This window comes from Teleopsis dalmanni, chromosome 1 (assembly GCF_002237135.1).
Source record: "Teleopsis dalmanni isolate 2A chromosome 1, ASM223713v2, whole genome shotgun sequence".
Classification (NCBI taxonomy): Eukaryota; Metazoa; Arthropoda; class Insecta; order Diptera; family Diopsidae; genus Teleopsis; species Teleopsis dalmanni.
Window position 1 is genome coordinate 187,378,118 of NC_051846.1, and position 14,393 is coordinate 187,392,510.

At 27.8% G+C, this 14,393-nt stretch overlaps 4 protein-coding genes across 6 annotated transcripts in view; 1 reads left to right on the forward strand and 3 right to left on the reverse strand.

The window, feature by feature from the left end:
• The window catches only part of LOC119670783 (pancreatic lipase-related protein 2), a 38,608-nt gene that overhangs the window by 18,265 nt on the left and 5,950 nt on the right, over nt 1-14,393 (forward strand). The window lies entirely within an intron of this gene.
• Nucleotides 1,300-4,044, reverse strand: LOC119670791 (serine protease persephone-like). 2 transcript variants are annotated; one of them, XM_038081196.1, is made up of 7 exons: nt 3,916-4,044; nt 3,379-3,453; nt 2,676-2,862; nt 2,500-2,564; nt 1,980-2,272; nt 1,723-1,906; nt 1,300-1,665 (listed from the first exon to the last, which is right to left on the reverse strand). In XM_038081196.1, exons 2-7 carry the CDS (start codon nt 3,449-3,451, stop codon nt 1,346-1,348), a joined length of 1,122 nt encoding a protein of 373 aa, XP_037937124.1. In that variant the 5' UTR covers nt 3,452-3,453; nt 3,916-4,044; the 3' UTR covers nt 1,300-1,345. The 2 variants fall into 2 exon arrangements, with proteins under 2 accessions (XP_037937124.1, XP_037937125.1); XM_038081197.1 differs by lacking the exon at nt 3,916-4,044 and having other exon boundaries at nt 3,379-3,661.
• On the reverse strand, nt 5,128-7,862 carry LOC119670787 (serine protease persephone-like). Of its 2 annotated transcripts, none has more exons than XM_038081190.1 (7): nt 7,641-7,862; nt 7,111-7,185; nt 6,467-6,653; nt 6,291-6,355; nt 5,805-6,097; nt 5,546-5,729; nt 5,128-5,488 (listed from the first exon to the last, which is right to left on the reverse strand). In XM_038081190.1, exons 2-7 carry the CDS (start codon nt 7,181-7,183, stop codon nt 5,148-5,150), a joined length of 1,143 nt encoding a protein of 380 aa, XP_037937118.1. In that variant the 5' UTR covers nt 7,184-7,185; nt 7,641-7,862; the 3' UTR covers nt 5,128-5,147. The 2 variants fall into 2 exon arrangements, with proteins under 2 accessions (XP_037937118.1, XP_037937117.1); XM_038081189.1 differs by having other exon boundaries at nt 7,613-7,862.
• On the reverse strand, nt 9,081-12,488 carry LOC119670788 (serine protease persephone-like). Its single transcript, XM_038081192.1, has 6 exons — nt 12,340-12,488; nt 10,446-10,632; nt 10,252-10,316; nt 9,755-10,047; nt 9,496-9,679; nt 9,081-9,438 (listed from the first exon to the last, which is right to left on the reverse strand). Exons 1-6 carry the CDS (start codon nt 12,410-12,412, stop codon nt 9,098-9,100), a joined length of 1,143 nt encoding a protein of 380 aa, XP_037937120.1. The 5' UTR covers nt 12,413-12,488; the 3' UTR covers nt 9,081-9,097.

The following is a 14,393-nucleotide window of genomic DNA, read 5'->3' on the forward strand; positions in this document are numbered from 1 at the left end:
GACCGTACAGACCAAGATTTTCAACAAAATTTTTGTTTGAGGGACCATTATTTGTATCTTTTGTTCAAACAGATTGTTCAAATGTCTGAACACATCATCTGTGAATGCTTAAAACTGAGCAGAATTAGACTTACCCATTTTAATGGGTATACTTACCCATTAAAATATAAAACAAAATCGTTTAAAGTGCTTATGCTCATTAAAGATTTAATCACCTGCTACTCTCAGTAGGTACAAAGTTCTCTTGAGTCGCAGTGTATAGTATTCCCCACTTAATAATAACTAGTCTTTTTTTTTTTGTGTGGCTAGCAGAAGGGAATGCCTATGCACCGTCCACGATCCAGCACTCCGGAAAGTAAATGCCCAACTCGCAAGGACTAAACCCCACTCTCTCATTGCAGAGACCTTGTCCTATCGGAACTACATTACTACAACCAGCTCGATGCTAGTTTAGGCGACTAGGTTTGCACTTCGTCTTAGTGTAATACATTCTTTCAGGATTTAATTTTTTTAACCTCAGGATGTTTTTAGCAAACATTGCTAATCAGTCGCAGGATAATTTTCCTATCACTAAATCCTGATTTATTACTACGGTTATAATCCATTTTAACCAAAACAAGTATTCAGTTGAGTAGGTAGGGGAATGAAATCAACTTGAATTCTTTTTAAATAGCAAAGGTCTTACTTGACAAGTTATTTTTTTTTTGTTATGCAGAGATTTAATTTGATTGAAAATATATTATTAAATTTGTATATTTTTCTAAATTATTTTAATACACATATCATTAAAAAAATCTATTCAAAATAAATAATAAATTTTGTTTTTATACTTTAAGTATTAATTTCTGTTAAGCCCTTTATCTCAGTGATTAAATTCTTAAAATTTCCCAAATGTAGCGTTAAAAACAGTAAGATTTATGATAGGCATTAATAAGCACAAATATCTGGATTTAGTGAAGCATTATCTGCCGATAAGATATAGACAATATGATAGTACGAACCACACAAATTAATTCTCGTCATTTCCCTATAAAGAAAACGTGTGCCAAATATTTTAGATATAACCGAAAAATACGATTAATTTATTTAATATTTTTCTCTTGCGATTTATAATAATAAATTATTAGTTATCATTCATTTTAAAAGAGAAATCCAACACAACTCTTAATAAAAATTTGCAATGTTTTAAATTTAATTTAATTTAATTAATTTAATATTTTAATCAAATTTAATTTAATGTAGTTTAAAACATGTTTTCAAGCATTATATAAAAATCGTAATGCATTGTATAAAAATTTCTTAGATAAATTTAATTTTATTAAAATTTTTATAACTTAAATTAAATTTATTTCAAATACGGCCAAACAATATTCTCAATGAAATCTAAATATGAAGCAACACGAGTATTTACGTCTGGTATTGGTAAGCCGCAAATATAACCAACTGAGATTACACCAACTAGACGATATATTCTCCAAGTGGGGTCCACAACTAAACTTATAGGTCCACCTGCATCGCCCCGACAGGGGCTTTTTTCTGATTTCTTAGCTCTCGTACATATTTGAGTTTGTTTTACTCTCTTTAAATTTGATATGATACTATTGCAAACGTCCAACGGCACAAGTTCCTGTACACCTTTTAGAAGAACGTCTGAAGGCGTACGTGCTGCTTACAAAATGATATATTTTTAATAGTGTTTCTATTATCAATTTGTTTACTTACTTGTTGTACTGGTAATTCCCCAACCAGTGGCATATAATACGGCATCTGCAGGTGGACCTTGAACATTGGTGTATAAACACGTGGGAAAAATGTTAGATGTGAATTCCACACTATTTTCCAATTCTAATAATCCAATGTCATTATAAACAGCAGTCGATACATATTCTGGATGAACGTGTATTTTCTAAATGTACACAAAAAAGAAATATTTAATAAAAACATTTGAAAATTTAAAATGTTCTAATTAAAACATTTACTTTTATTGGAATTTCTAAGCCATTTTTAATTTCTTCAACATCGGTATTATTGATAACACCCAAGCGAACTATTAGAGGTGGCTTTCCAGATACTGTTATACAATATGCGGTAGTTAAAACAAACTTAGCATCTATTAAAGTACCACCGCAACGGATATCATAGGTATTTTGTTCATCATTTGCTTTATAGCCAATTCCTACCATATATGGGAACTCACCAAGTTCCACAGATGCACCACCGAGTACCCTTATATTTGGATTTGCGATTATCTTTTCCTCCAGTAAATGACAAGCTTCACCGAAAGTAAATGCAAATTAATAAGTAAAAATAAATAGATAATATGTCAATTATTGGGTCAGAAAAATCGTTTTCTAAATAGCATAACATATGTAACTCATATATTATATTTATATATCATACGTGCATGTATATTATATAATATAAATATATATAATTTACTCATATCCATTATAACAAAATATTGTAGTTGTGTGCATTGAAATATTTAAGAATAAATACCTTTCTCAGCAGGTCGTTCCTTAATTGATTTTTCTGTTACTGACCAGACCAGACCAGGCTGAAGTCTAATATAAGAAAATTTAATGGAATTTTAGTTTTCACTTAATTAATTATTTTATTTCTATAGTTTATTAATTATCGAAAGTATATGAAAATATAAATTAAAATATTATTACCTCTTTAAAATCCATGCTTTCGAAAATGATGTAGTTGGGCAGCAGATCAGATTTTCAAATGTCGCAATGCCGCACTGAATGCCTTCTAGTTCTATATCGCCACGTTTAATGTACTCGTTTAACTGAAGACAGTCAGATGCTCTTTTACAAATACCGGGTGTAGACTCTATTTTGCAAGTGTCTCCGACTAAAATAAATGAAATAAAAATATACTTCCCTTCCCTTAAAATAAAATAAAATATTTAAATGAGTTTACGGTTATTGTAGAATTATAACTGTTAAAGCCCTGTTTCATTGAATACATATTTATTTTTATATATACCTAATAAATTAAGCATACTTATTTAATTATTTTCATACATTTAAAACAGTATTGTAAATATTCCGAAAATATTTATTATATGTAACATATTATTATGTAGTATATATCAAAATTGTAGACATTTCCAGAAAGAATGAGCTTTCGAAAATAATAAATTTTTCATTATAAATAGGTATAATGTTTCGCTTTATAATCCATAGAGTGTTTTTCACTAACAGGCTTTAACATTGGAAGATGATTTCTTGGCTTAAATTTTATATTAAGTAAGCATATATTTTATATGATCTTTACTTAATTCGAAACGTTTGTTATAGTATTAAATTCGCTATGAATTTAGTCGATCTTTTAAATAAAAACAAACTCTTTTAACAATAGACTTACCACTGGCTGTCCAAGCATGCTTCAGTAGACATACGGCGCTCAATATTAATAGTAAATTTTGCGGTCTTGTCATTTCTGAAAAATATTCGAAGATAATTTAGTTTTCGTACTTTATTACGAAAATAAAGTAAACAACATCGTATTTATAATATCGTAATATCGTATCTCTTTGTTAATGATAGTCCTTGTTAGTTAATTATGATACACTTCTTTACTTAATTTATTTTAATTTTATGTGTGTGAGACGCACAGTTTTTCAAGTTCTCTTCCGAGTTGTTGGATCTCACACATATAAATAAAAAATTAAATAATTTTTTACTAATTGATTTTCTAAATTATTTAAATGAAAACATTTAATTATAATTGAAATACATTTTCACAAATTATTCTAACAATATGCAAAAAATATATTTTAACAAGAACCTTATCAATATTTTCAGTTTAATTGATAAGTAATATAATATATGTATATAGATGCTTGATGTATTAAATATGCACTTTATACTATATATAGAACTGCACAACTATTCTACGAACCGAGAGAAGTAAACTAAAAGGCGTCTGTTCAACTACTGATTTTTGTGAGAAGACGTCTTAGATACTAATCCTAGATGCATTTGTTTATCAGCGAATTAAAAAAAAATGTTAGATCAGGAAAAAAATTAGCACCGGTTTTTCCGAATCTTTAGTACCTTTCACACACATACGTGTATTTGTGTTAAGAACTAATTACACTAGTCTACAAAAAACTTAATCTTGAAATAAGATTTCATTTCATTTCTTAAATTTTTTTGACTACTCATTTGAGAAATTAATTAAATTATTAATTTTTAAATTAAATTTTGATGATTCAAAAATATTGGACCACTGTATTTCAACTTTATTTGCTAAATTGTATATATAACATATATAACTATGTGATAGTTGAATATTTTAATATGAGAACCAAATCTTATGAGCCATTTGCATTAGTTATTATTATTTCCCTAAATTGAAAATATTTAATTTCTTTCTCTCTATTGGCGCGAGACTCCAAGAAACCGCTAAGCTAGTTTTTAGTGCTACGATAATGGACCATTCTCCGAAAAAAAAAGTTGACTGTAGGCTGTTAGAGGGATCACCATAGCCTACGTTACCATCTATGGTAGCTGTTGTAGCCCGCTGTTGTTGCTTTTGTAGTTCCTTTCGCGTGTGGTGAACGATATTTGTTTGTCGAATTCGACAACTGGCTTCGAGGCATAGATACGGCCGATAGATTTGTCTAAGACAAATAATTTTGTCTGAAAGAATAGTATAATAGTTCTGCTTGGTAGCAGATAAGACCTATGAAAACTTTTCTGTGACTGTACGGATTTGCAATATGCTAGTAGAGCAATTCTTGAACTGAAATGTCTGTTACGGTCTGATGTTAGGAAATCCAATTTTACAGATGGGTTTCTCTTCCTGTTTTCTGGATCTGTTGCAAGTAAAAAAAATTAATCATGGTCATGGCCTCAGTGTTATAATTCGTTGAAGAGCTTGTAACCTGATAATTTTTATTCTATAACATTGTGTTCTATTCTGTTCTAGTTTGTATTATTAATTTATTAATTAACGTTAAATTTAAAAAAGAAATGAATCAAAACCTTTAACGAAAACTCACCATGTTGATTAAGATATTAGTAATTAATTAATACAAAATTATATATTATATTTAAATATTGTACATAGTCAATACATTATATATAATATTCGAATTTATTAGACAGATTAAATAATTAAATTTCAATTTATTTCAAATGCGGCCAAACAATATTCTCAATAAAATCTAAATGTGAAGCAATACGAGTACTTATGTCGGGTATTGCAGAACCGCAACCATAACCGACTGAGATTACACCAATTTGACGATATATTCTCCAAGTAGGGTCCACAACTAAACTTATAGGTCCACCGGCATCGCCCTGACAGGGGCTTTTTTCTGATTCTTTTGCTTTCGTACACATTTGAGTTTGTATTACACCATTTCTATTTCGTCTTGTTAAGCCTGCTTCTTGATATGAATTATGACAAACGTCTAACGGTACAAGTTCCTGTACACCTTTTAGTAAAACGTCTGAAGGCTTATGAGCTGTTCAAAAATTTATATATATTTAGTGGTGTTTTTATGATAAATTTTTTAACTTACTGGTTGTACTGACGATTCCCCAACCAGTGGCATATAATAGGGAATCTGCAGGTGGATTTTCAACATTGGTGTATAAGCATGTAGGGTAAATGTCAGATGTGAATTTTACACTATTTTCCAATTCTAATAATCCAATGTCATTATAAACAGCAGTTGATACATATTCCGGATGTACGTGTATTTTCTAAATGTTTATAAAAAATAAATATTTAAATAAAAACTTATTCGGAGAATAAAATGTTTTAATTAAAACACTTACTTTTATTGGAATTTCTAAACCATTTTTAATTTCGTCAACATCGGTATTATTGATAACACCCAAGCGAACTATTAGAGGTGGCATTCCAGCTGCTGTTATACAATGTGCGGCAGTTAAAACAAACTTTGCATCAATTAAAGAACCACCGCAACGAATATCATAGGTTTTGTGTTCATCATTGGACTCATAGCCAATTCCTACCATATATGGGAACTCACCAAGTTCCACAGATGTACCACCGAGTACCCTTATATTTGGATTGGCAATTATCTTATCCTCCAGTAAATGACAAGCTTCACAGAAAGTAAATGCAAAGTAATAAGTAAAATTAAATAAATAATATGTCATTAATTAATCCTTTTTTAAATAACATATATAACTCATATATCATATTCATATATCATGTATATAAAATACATGTTTATAATATACTCATATAACAAAATATTGTAGTCTTGCAACATTAAAATGTTTAAGAATAAATACCTTTTTCAGCAGGGCGTTCCTTAACTGATTTTTCTGTTACTGACCAGACCAGACCAGGCTGAAGTCTAAAATAAGAAAATTTAATGGAATTTTAGTCTTCACTTAATTAATTATTTTATTTCTTTAATTTATTAATTATCGAAAGTATATGAGAATATAAATTAAAATATTATTACCGTTTTAAAATCCATGTTTTCGAAAATGATGTAGTTGGGCAGCAGATAAGATTTTCAGATGTCGCAATGTCGCACTGAATACCTTCTAGTTCTATATTTCCACGTTTAATGTACTCGTTCAACTGAAGACAGTCAGATGCTCTTTTACAAATACCGGGTGTAGACTCTATTTTGCAAGTGTCTCCGACTAAAATAAATGAAACAAAAATATAGTTCCCTTAAAATAAAATAAAATATTTAAATGAGTTTATACGGTTACTGTAGAATTATAACTGTTAAAGCCCTGTTTCATTGAATACATATTTACTTTTATATATACCTCATTAATTAAGCATACTTATTTATTTATTTTCATACATTTAAGACAGTATTGTAAATATTCCAAAAATATTTATTATATGTATTATTATGTAGTATGTATCAAAATTGTAGACATTTCCAGAAAGAATGAGCTTTCGAAAATAATAAATTTGTCGTTACAAATAGGTATAATGTTTCGCTTTATAATCCATAGAGAGTTTTGTAAGTAAGCATCTATTTTATATGATCTTTACTTAACTCGAAACGTTTGTTAAAGTATTAAATTCGCTATGAATTTAGTCGATCTTTTAAATAAAGTCAAACTCTTTTAACAATGGACTTACCACTGGCCGTCCAAGCATGCTTCAGTAGACATACGGCGCTCAATATTAATAGTAAATTTTGCGATCTTGTCATTTCTGAAAAATATTCGAAGATAATTAAGTTTTCGTACTTTATAACGAAAATAAAGTAAACAACATCGTATTTATAATATCGTAATATCGTATCTCTTTGTTAATGATAGTCCTTGTTAGTTAATTATGATACACTTCTTTACTTAATTTATTTTAATTTTATGTGTGTGAGACGCACAGTTTTTCAAGTTCTCTTCTGAGTTGTTAGATCTCACACATATAAATAAAAAATTAAATAATTTTTTATAAATTCATTTTTTAAATTTTTCAAACGAAAATTAATATAATTATAAATTATAAAATTATAATTATTAATAATCGAAATATATTTTCAAAAAATTAACTAACAATATGCCAAAAAATATATTTTGTCAATATTTTCAGTTTAATTGATGAGTAAAATAATATATGTATATATGTATATTGGTACTTGTTTGTGTTAAATATGCTTTTAATACTTTGTATAGAACTGCACTTAAGAACCGAACGATGTAAACTCAAAAGCGTCTGCTCAACAACTGATTTTTGTGAGAAGACGTCTCAGATACGAAGCCTAGATGCTGTTGTTTATCAGCGAAATAAAAAAAAAAAGTCAAATCAGGAAAAAATTAGCACCGGTTTTTCCGAATCTTCAGCACCTTTCACACACATACGTGCATTTGTGTTAAGAACTAATTACACTAGTATACAAAAAATTTAATCTTAAAATAAGATTTCATTTCATTTCTTAAATTTTTTTGGCTACTCGTTTGGGAAATAATATAGTCAGATACTCGAATTTTTTTACATGTTCAATTATTAAGATAACATTTTGAACTTGTATTTGATGGTGTGTATGTACATAAATATATAAAAAAAATATAAAGGATCGCTCAGAAATAAAATGATTAATTTTTAAATTAAATTCTGATAACTAAAAATTATTGAACTGTTGACTTTAAAACCACTGTATTTCAATATATGAAAATTGACTTAATAATGCAGTATCTGTTGATAAAATATTTTAATATGATAGCTAAATATTATGACCCACTTTCATTAATTGTTATTATTTCCCTAAATTGAGAAAAACGCACTACTCAAGTAATTTATTTAATTTTTTCTTACTATTGGCGCAACACTCTGAGAAACTGCTAAGCTTAAGAGCTAATTTTTATAGCTCTGTAATTATTAATTATTGTCTTCTCAGTAAAGCAGAGTTAAGACTGTGGGTTACCATAGCCTGCATTACTATCTGTGGTTGATGTTGCAGCATGCAGGGATCTGCTTGTGTAGTCCGTTTTTGAGTGTGGCCAACGGTGCATCTTTGTCGAACTCGGCAAATGGCTGTAGAGCGTATATCAGGCAGATGATTTTCTCAGAAAGGAAAGCATAATAGTTCTGTTTGGTAGCAGATAAGTTATATAGTAATTCTTTTGTGACTGTTTGGATTGCAAAAAAGACTAGGAGAAGAATGCTAGGCTTGAGGTGTCTGTCACCATCTGTTATAACGAAATCGTATAGGAATGAGTGTTTTTTTGTTCCATTAGGGTCGATTGCAAACAAAAAGATCTACTATCGTGGCAGTGTTCCGATTAGTTGAAGAGCTAGTACTTTGATCATTTCTATTCTACTACATTGTGTTCTTTTCTATTCTAGTTTGTATTAATAATTTAATGATTATCATTCAATTTAAAGGAGAAATTAAATAACACCTTCAACAAAAATTTAACATGTTGATTAAGATTATAAAAATATTTCAATCAAAAATTGTAAATATTATATAAAATATAAATAAATATAATATTATAAAATATATAAATATTGTATATACATTTAATATAAAAATAACATAAAATAAATGTATAAAAATTAATAATATAAAATATAATACAAAAATTAAAATATAATACAAATTAAATAATTAAAATTAAATCTATTTTAAATGCGGCCAAACTATATTCTCAATAAAATCTAAATACGCCGCAACACGAGTATTTATGTCTGGTATTGGAAAACCGCAACTGAAATCGGCTGAGATTACACCAATTAAACGATATATTCTCCAAGTAGGGTCCACAACTAAACTTATAGGTCCGCCTGAATCGCCCAGACAAGGACTTTTTTCTGATTTCTTAGCTTCCGAACATATTTGAGTTTGTATTATACCCTTTGGTTTACGTTTTGTTAAGCCTGCTTCTTTATATAAACTGTTACAAACGTCCAACGGCACAAGTTCCTGTACACCTTTTAGTAAAACGTCTAAAGGTCTACGAGCTGTAAAAAAAATGGTGTATTTTTAGAAATGTTTCTATTACCAATTTGTTTACTTACTTGTTGTACTGGCGATTCCCCAAACAGTGGCATATAGTACAGAATCTGTAGGTGGATCATCAATACTGGTGTATAAACATGTAGGGAAAATATTAGATTTAAATTTCACACTACTTTCCAATTCTAATAATCCAATGTCGTTATAAGCAGCAGTCGATACATATTCCGGATGTACGTGTATTTTCTAAATGTATATAAAAAATAAATATTTAAATAAAAACTTATTCGGAGAATAAAATTTTTTAATTAAAACACTTACTTTTATTGGAATTTCTAAACCATTTTTAATTTCGTCAACATCGGTATTATTGATAACACCCAAGCGAACTATTAGAGGTGGCTTTCCAGATACTGTTATACAATGTGCGGCAGTTAAAACAAACTTAGCATCTATTAAAGTACCACCGCAGCGGATATCATAGGTTTTATGTTCATCATTGGATTTATAGCCAATTCCTACCATATGTGGGAACTCACCAAGTGCCACAGATGCACTACTCAGTACCCTTAAATTTGAATTTACGATTATCTTTTCCTCCAGTAAGTGACAAGCTTCACAGGAAATAAATAAATAAAATTAAATAAATTAAATTGTCATTAATTGGGGCAGAAATGTCGGTTTTTAAATTATATATATTATATTCATATATCATACGTGTATGTATATTATTTAATCTACATATGTATAGTATACACATATACATAATATCAAAATGTTCTAGTCTCACAACTAGAAATTAAAATATTTGCGAATACCTTTCTCAGCAGGTCGTTCTTTGATTGGTTTTTTTGTTACTGACCAGATTAGGCCAGGTTGAAGTCTGAAAGAACAAAATTAAATGTATTTTTTAATTAAAAATTTTAAGTATCAGAACTAAAGAACTTTTATAATAATCTATTAATTATTATTTATCTGAACTTTATAAAAATTAAAAATTATTTATTATAACCTTTTTAAAAGCAATACTTTCGAATATGATGTAGTTGGGCAGCAGATAAGATTTTCAGCTGTCGCAATGTCGCACTCAATGTCTTCTAATTCTAAATCTCCACGTTTGATATATTCGCTAAGCTGAGAGCATTCAGATGATCTCTTACAAATACCGGGTATAGACTCTATTGTGCAAGTGTCTCCGTCTAAAATTAATGACAAAAATTAATATTAAAATAAACAAAAGAGAAAATTTAAAAAGTTGTTAGTCTCATCTAAAATATTACCAGATCAGGAGAATATGGGTGCGTCTAGTTGTACATCAGCTTTCTGTCAGCTTTCAATTATTTTTTATTAATGTCTATACAATATTTTTGATGGCAATACTTATGCTTAGAATCATGTTACTGCCAGAAAAAATGCAAAAAGTGTTGGAGTAGAATGGAAAATATATATATTTTTTTTAATAGCAGAAAATTGTCCTTTATTTTTATAAAAATAAATAAAATTACTATATCAACATATATTCATATTAATTCCTGTGTAATTTTTCTTTGGTGAGTTTAAAGACACAATTTTACAAAAAACGCGAAATACCGACAAAGAAATTTAATTCAGTCACAAAATTTCTAGAAATTACTTTAACAGATTTAATCTCTAGCTCAGTGACAATTAAATTAAAATAAAACTAACACCATGTTCACACTGTAACTATATCAATTTATGTTAATCAAATTAAGATTTGACCGTTTCCATTGGCATAAGTTGATTTATACACGTGAAAGAGCTTTTATAGGTCAGTAAGTTGTGTGAAAATGCTGGGAGAGCTTTTGTTTATGTACATTTCAATTGTTAGCAAATAACATCTTGTTTCCTATGCAGCTAAAAGTACTTATGTTAATCAAATTAAGATTTGGTCGTTTTCATTGGTATGAGTTAATTTATATATTATTATTAAATAATAGTCTATAAGTGCACGCCAACCTAAAAGATCTATTGTGCGCCTAAAGGCTGATTAAAATAATTTTAGACTATTTATAAATCTCGTAATTGCTGTGGGCTTAATTTTACCTATTTAATTTAGAACTAAGATCGCGCTTCCAATGTAGTCAAGTTAAGTAATTTATGCATATGAAAGAGCTTTTATGTATTAGAGAGTTCTACGGGAGCTTTTGCTTGCTTACATTTAAATTGATATCCAACTACTGAAATGAATATTCCTTCTTAAATAATATATGATATTGTATAATGATACCAAACATATATTTGATATATAAACTCATTATATATTTTTATATAAGAAAATGTATATTTTATTTATTGAAAACAAATATTTTAAAAAATTCTTATCTATTGATTATTTAACTTCTTTGTTTTTTGTTTATTTAAATTTCGTTTCATATATCAAATATGTTAAATTTCGATCATTTCCCTTTTGGGAAGTATGTTTTGCAATGTTGCATTTAACATTTTTGCTATAATTTCCCTAAATTTATTCTTAAGAAAATTAAAAAGCACGAAAACTCTTTATATGTATGGTTAATAAAATTTCATTGGCGACCTTAAGCAAAGAAAATGCTTTAACGACGGCAATGGGAACATATTATATGATTACGTTTGGGAATATGTTACATTTGATCAGTTATCTTAAACAGAGCTTAGTTCTGGACGTAAACACAGCTTCGATATGTGGATGCAAGAAAGAAAATTGAAAATATCATGAGTGCACCACATATACATATATGCACCACATATTATTAACAACAATATAATATCCAAAAGCAGCCTTTTTGGATCATGTAATATGCACCGATTTCTTAATGCAAATCTTCTTTAACTATTTTAAAACTAAAACCAACTCGTGTCTATACGAGTATGGATTATTGTTAAATACTGTACGCAACAGCACTCACCAGTGAACGTCCGCGTTTGCTTTAGCACGCACACAACACTCGTTATTAACAGTAAATAATGCACACTTGACATTTCCGAAAAATATTCGAACACAATTAGATTTTCGAACTTTACACTGAGCAAAATCAATTCTTCGAAAATTTCTTAATTTTATCTTATAAAAATATTTAATATATTCGAAATTAATTTTTGATTAATATTCTACAATGTGTCGAATTATGTTTTTTTAAATAATCTGATTTGTTATCATATATAATATATAAAATATATATAAAATATATTATATATACTGTAAGTGTGCAAATATATTAATATATGCACTATTATTATTAGAATTACATAAACTTTCTATAAAAAAAACCGAGAGAAGTAAACTCAAAGACATTTGTGCAACTACTGATTTTTATGAAAGCTCAATTACCTTACAAAGTCTAGGTGCTTTCGTTTGTTATTAGTGAATTTTTATAAATAAATTTAAAAGCTGAGAAGAATTAACACCGGTTTTTCCGAATTATGAACACCTTTTACACATATACCTGTATTTTTATTCGAAATTAGTTACACTGGTCAACAAAAAAATTAATCCCATGATATTTTTAACTGCTGAATTGAAAAATATCACAGACTGTTATTTTGAAAATATCTTCTTCTATTTTCGCTTGTATGTATGTCACTTATGTACGTAATAATCACTTCACACTACATCAGTTGATGTTCAATCCTTTCTGAAGTTATTTAGTACTGGTTAAACTGTGGTTTTAAGTCTTTAAAACTTTATATGAACCAGAGCATTTTTAAACTAAATAAAAATTTTGAATTTTTTTTAGTGTATTCAATGCTTATATTAATTTCAGTACATTTTTATTTTTCATTAAAAAAATTTATTGTTAATTGATTTTGATTCTGTTTGATTCTGTTAACCGGCGAACTACTTAGAAATGTAAATAAGTCTTTTAGGAAAAATAATTTAATAAATTTATTATTTTGTGTTAAATTTAAGACAGTTCAACATTTTTTCTAAACAAATAGTCAAATTTAGTAAACAAACCAATGCAGATAATTGACGTAAATAAAAATTGCTTATAGTAAAAATAATTAATTTTTTATTACCAAAACAAAAAAAAAATTATTGTTATTAAAAATTTAATCTAATATTTTATTTTTATTGTGTATATATATGACCAAATGTGTTCTTTGTATATATAATAAAAATAAAATTGACAAAATTTGAGTTCGTTATTGATAATTGGAAAAATTTGAGTGTAAGTGGGGTCACCTTAGGGTTAAGCTTATTTATGCGATATTATTAGCAATTTCGATTGTTATGTATATAATTCAACTCAATACAAATACTGGCAAGAAAGTATAAAAAAATATAAAATTTTAAATAAAAAATAAATTATTTGTAGAAATATAATAATTAATAATTATACTCCTAACAAGAGGGAGATTAAGGTATGAAGACTACTTATTGTAAGTTTGTGTCAATTATTGAGTTCAATAACTCTATAATATTTTAACAGTTAATAACAATAAATATTAATTCATATTAGTATAAATATATAAAAACAATCAAGTGATAATTAAAATGAATACTTCATTTTGCACCTTTCAAAATTATTATTATTAGACTTTCTGTAAATCATCTAGTCTAGTTCCCATCTAGTTTATATTCGTATCAAGTGTGTTATTATTATTAGAAGAGACAATGGAACTCTGCGATCTTTAAGATCTATTGTGCTTTAAACAGTATCTTTTAATTTATTTTTGTTTTAATTTTTGAGTCGTTACTTCGAAAATGTTTAAATGCGGTTAGTTTTGTTTTTTAAAATATACTAACTTTTATTTCGAAAGTTTTTTTGTGTATCTCTACACGTGTTTCGGCAAATTCGCTTTTGCCTTCATCAGGAGAATTCCTAATATTAAAACATTTAGCAATCTTACAAACTATTTATACCATAAACATGTTATTTTTAATACTAAACTTAATATTAATAAATCCTAAGATTATTGTCCTTGGGGGTGACAGGTAAGAAATGGTGGCGGGGTTGGT

Excerpts from the sequence above, each read along its gene's own strand:
- LOC119670791 (XM_038081196.1), bottom strand. The coding sequence starts at position 3,451 with ATGACAAGACCGCAAAATTTACTATTAATATTGAGCGCCGTATGTCTA. Across the intron at positions 2,273-2,499 it reads GGAACGACCTGCTGAGAAAG|CTTGTCATTTACTGGAGGAA; the intron begins GTATTTATTCTT and ends CTTTCGGTGAAG. Across the intron at positions 1,907-1,979 it reads GCTTAGAAATTCCAATAAAA|AAAATACACGTTCATCCAGA; the intron begins GTAAATGTTTTA and ends GTGTACATTTAG.
- LOC119670787 (XM_038081190.1), bottom strand. The coding sequence starts at position 7,183 with ATGACAAGATCGCAAAATTTACTATTAATATTGAGCGCCGTATGTCTA. Across the intron at positions 6,654-7,110 it reads GCATGCTTGGACGGCCAGTG|TCGGAGACACTTGCAAAATA; the intron begins GTAAGTCCATTG and ends CATTTATTTTAG. Across the intron at positions 5,489-5,545 it reads GGGAATCGTCAGTACAACCA|CTCATAAGCCTTCAGACGTT; the intron begins GTAAGTTAAAAA and ends ATTTTTGAACAG.
- LOC119670788 (XM_038081192.1), bottom strand. The coding sequence starts at position 12,412 with ATGTCAAGTGTGCATTATTTACTGTTAATAACGAGTGTTGTGTGCGTG. Across the intron at positions 10,633-12,339 it reads GCAAACGCGGACGTTCACTG|ACGGAGACACTTGCACAATA; the intron begins GTGAGTGCTGTT and ends CATTAATTTTAG. Across the intron at positions 9,680-9,754 it reads GTTTAGAAATTCCAATAAAA|AAAATACACGTACATCCGGA; the intron begins GTAAGTGTTTTA and ends ATATACATTTAG.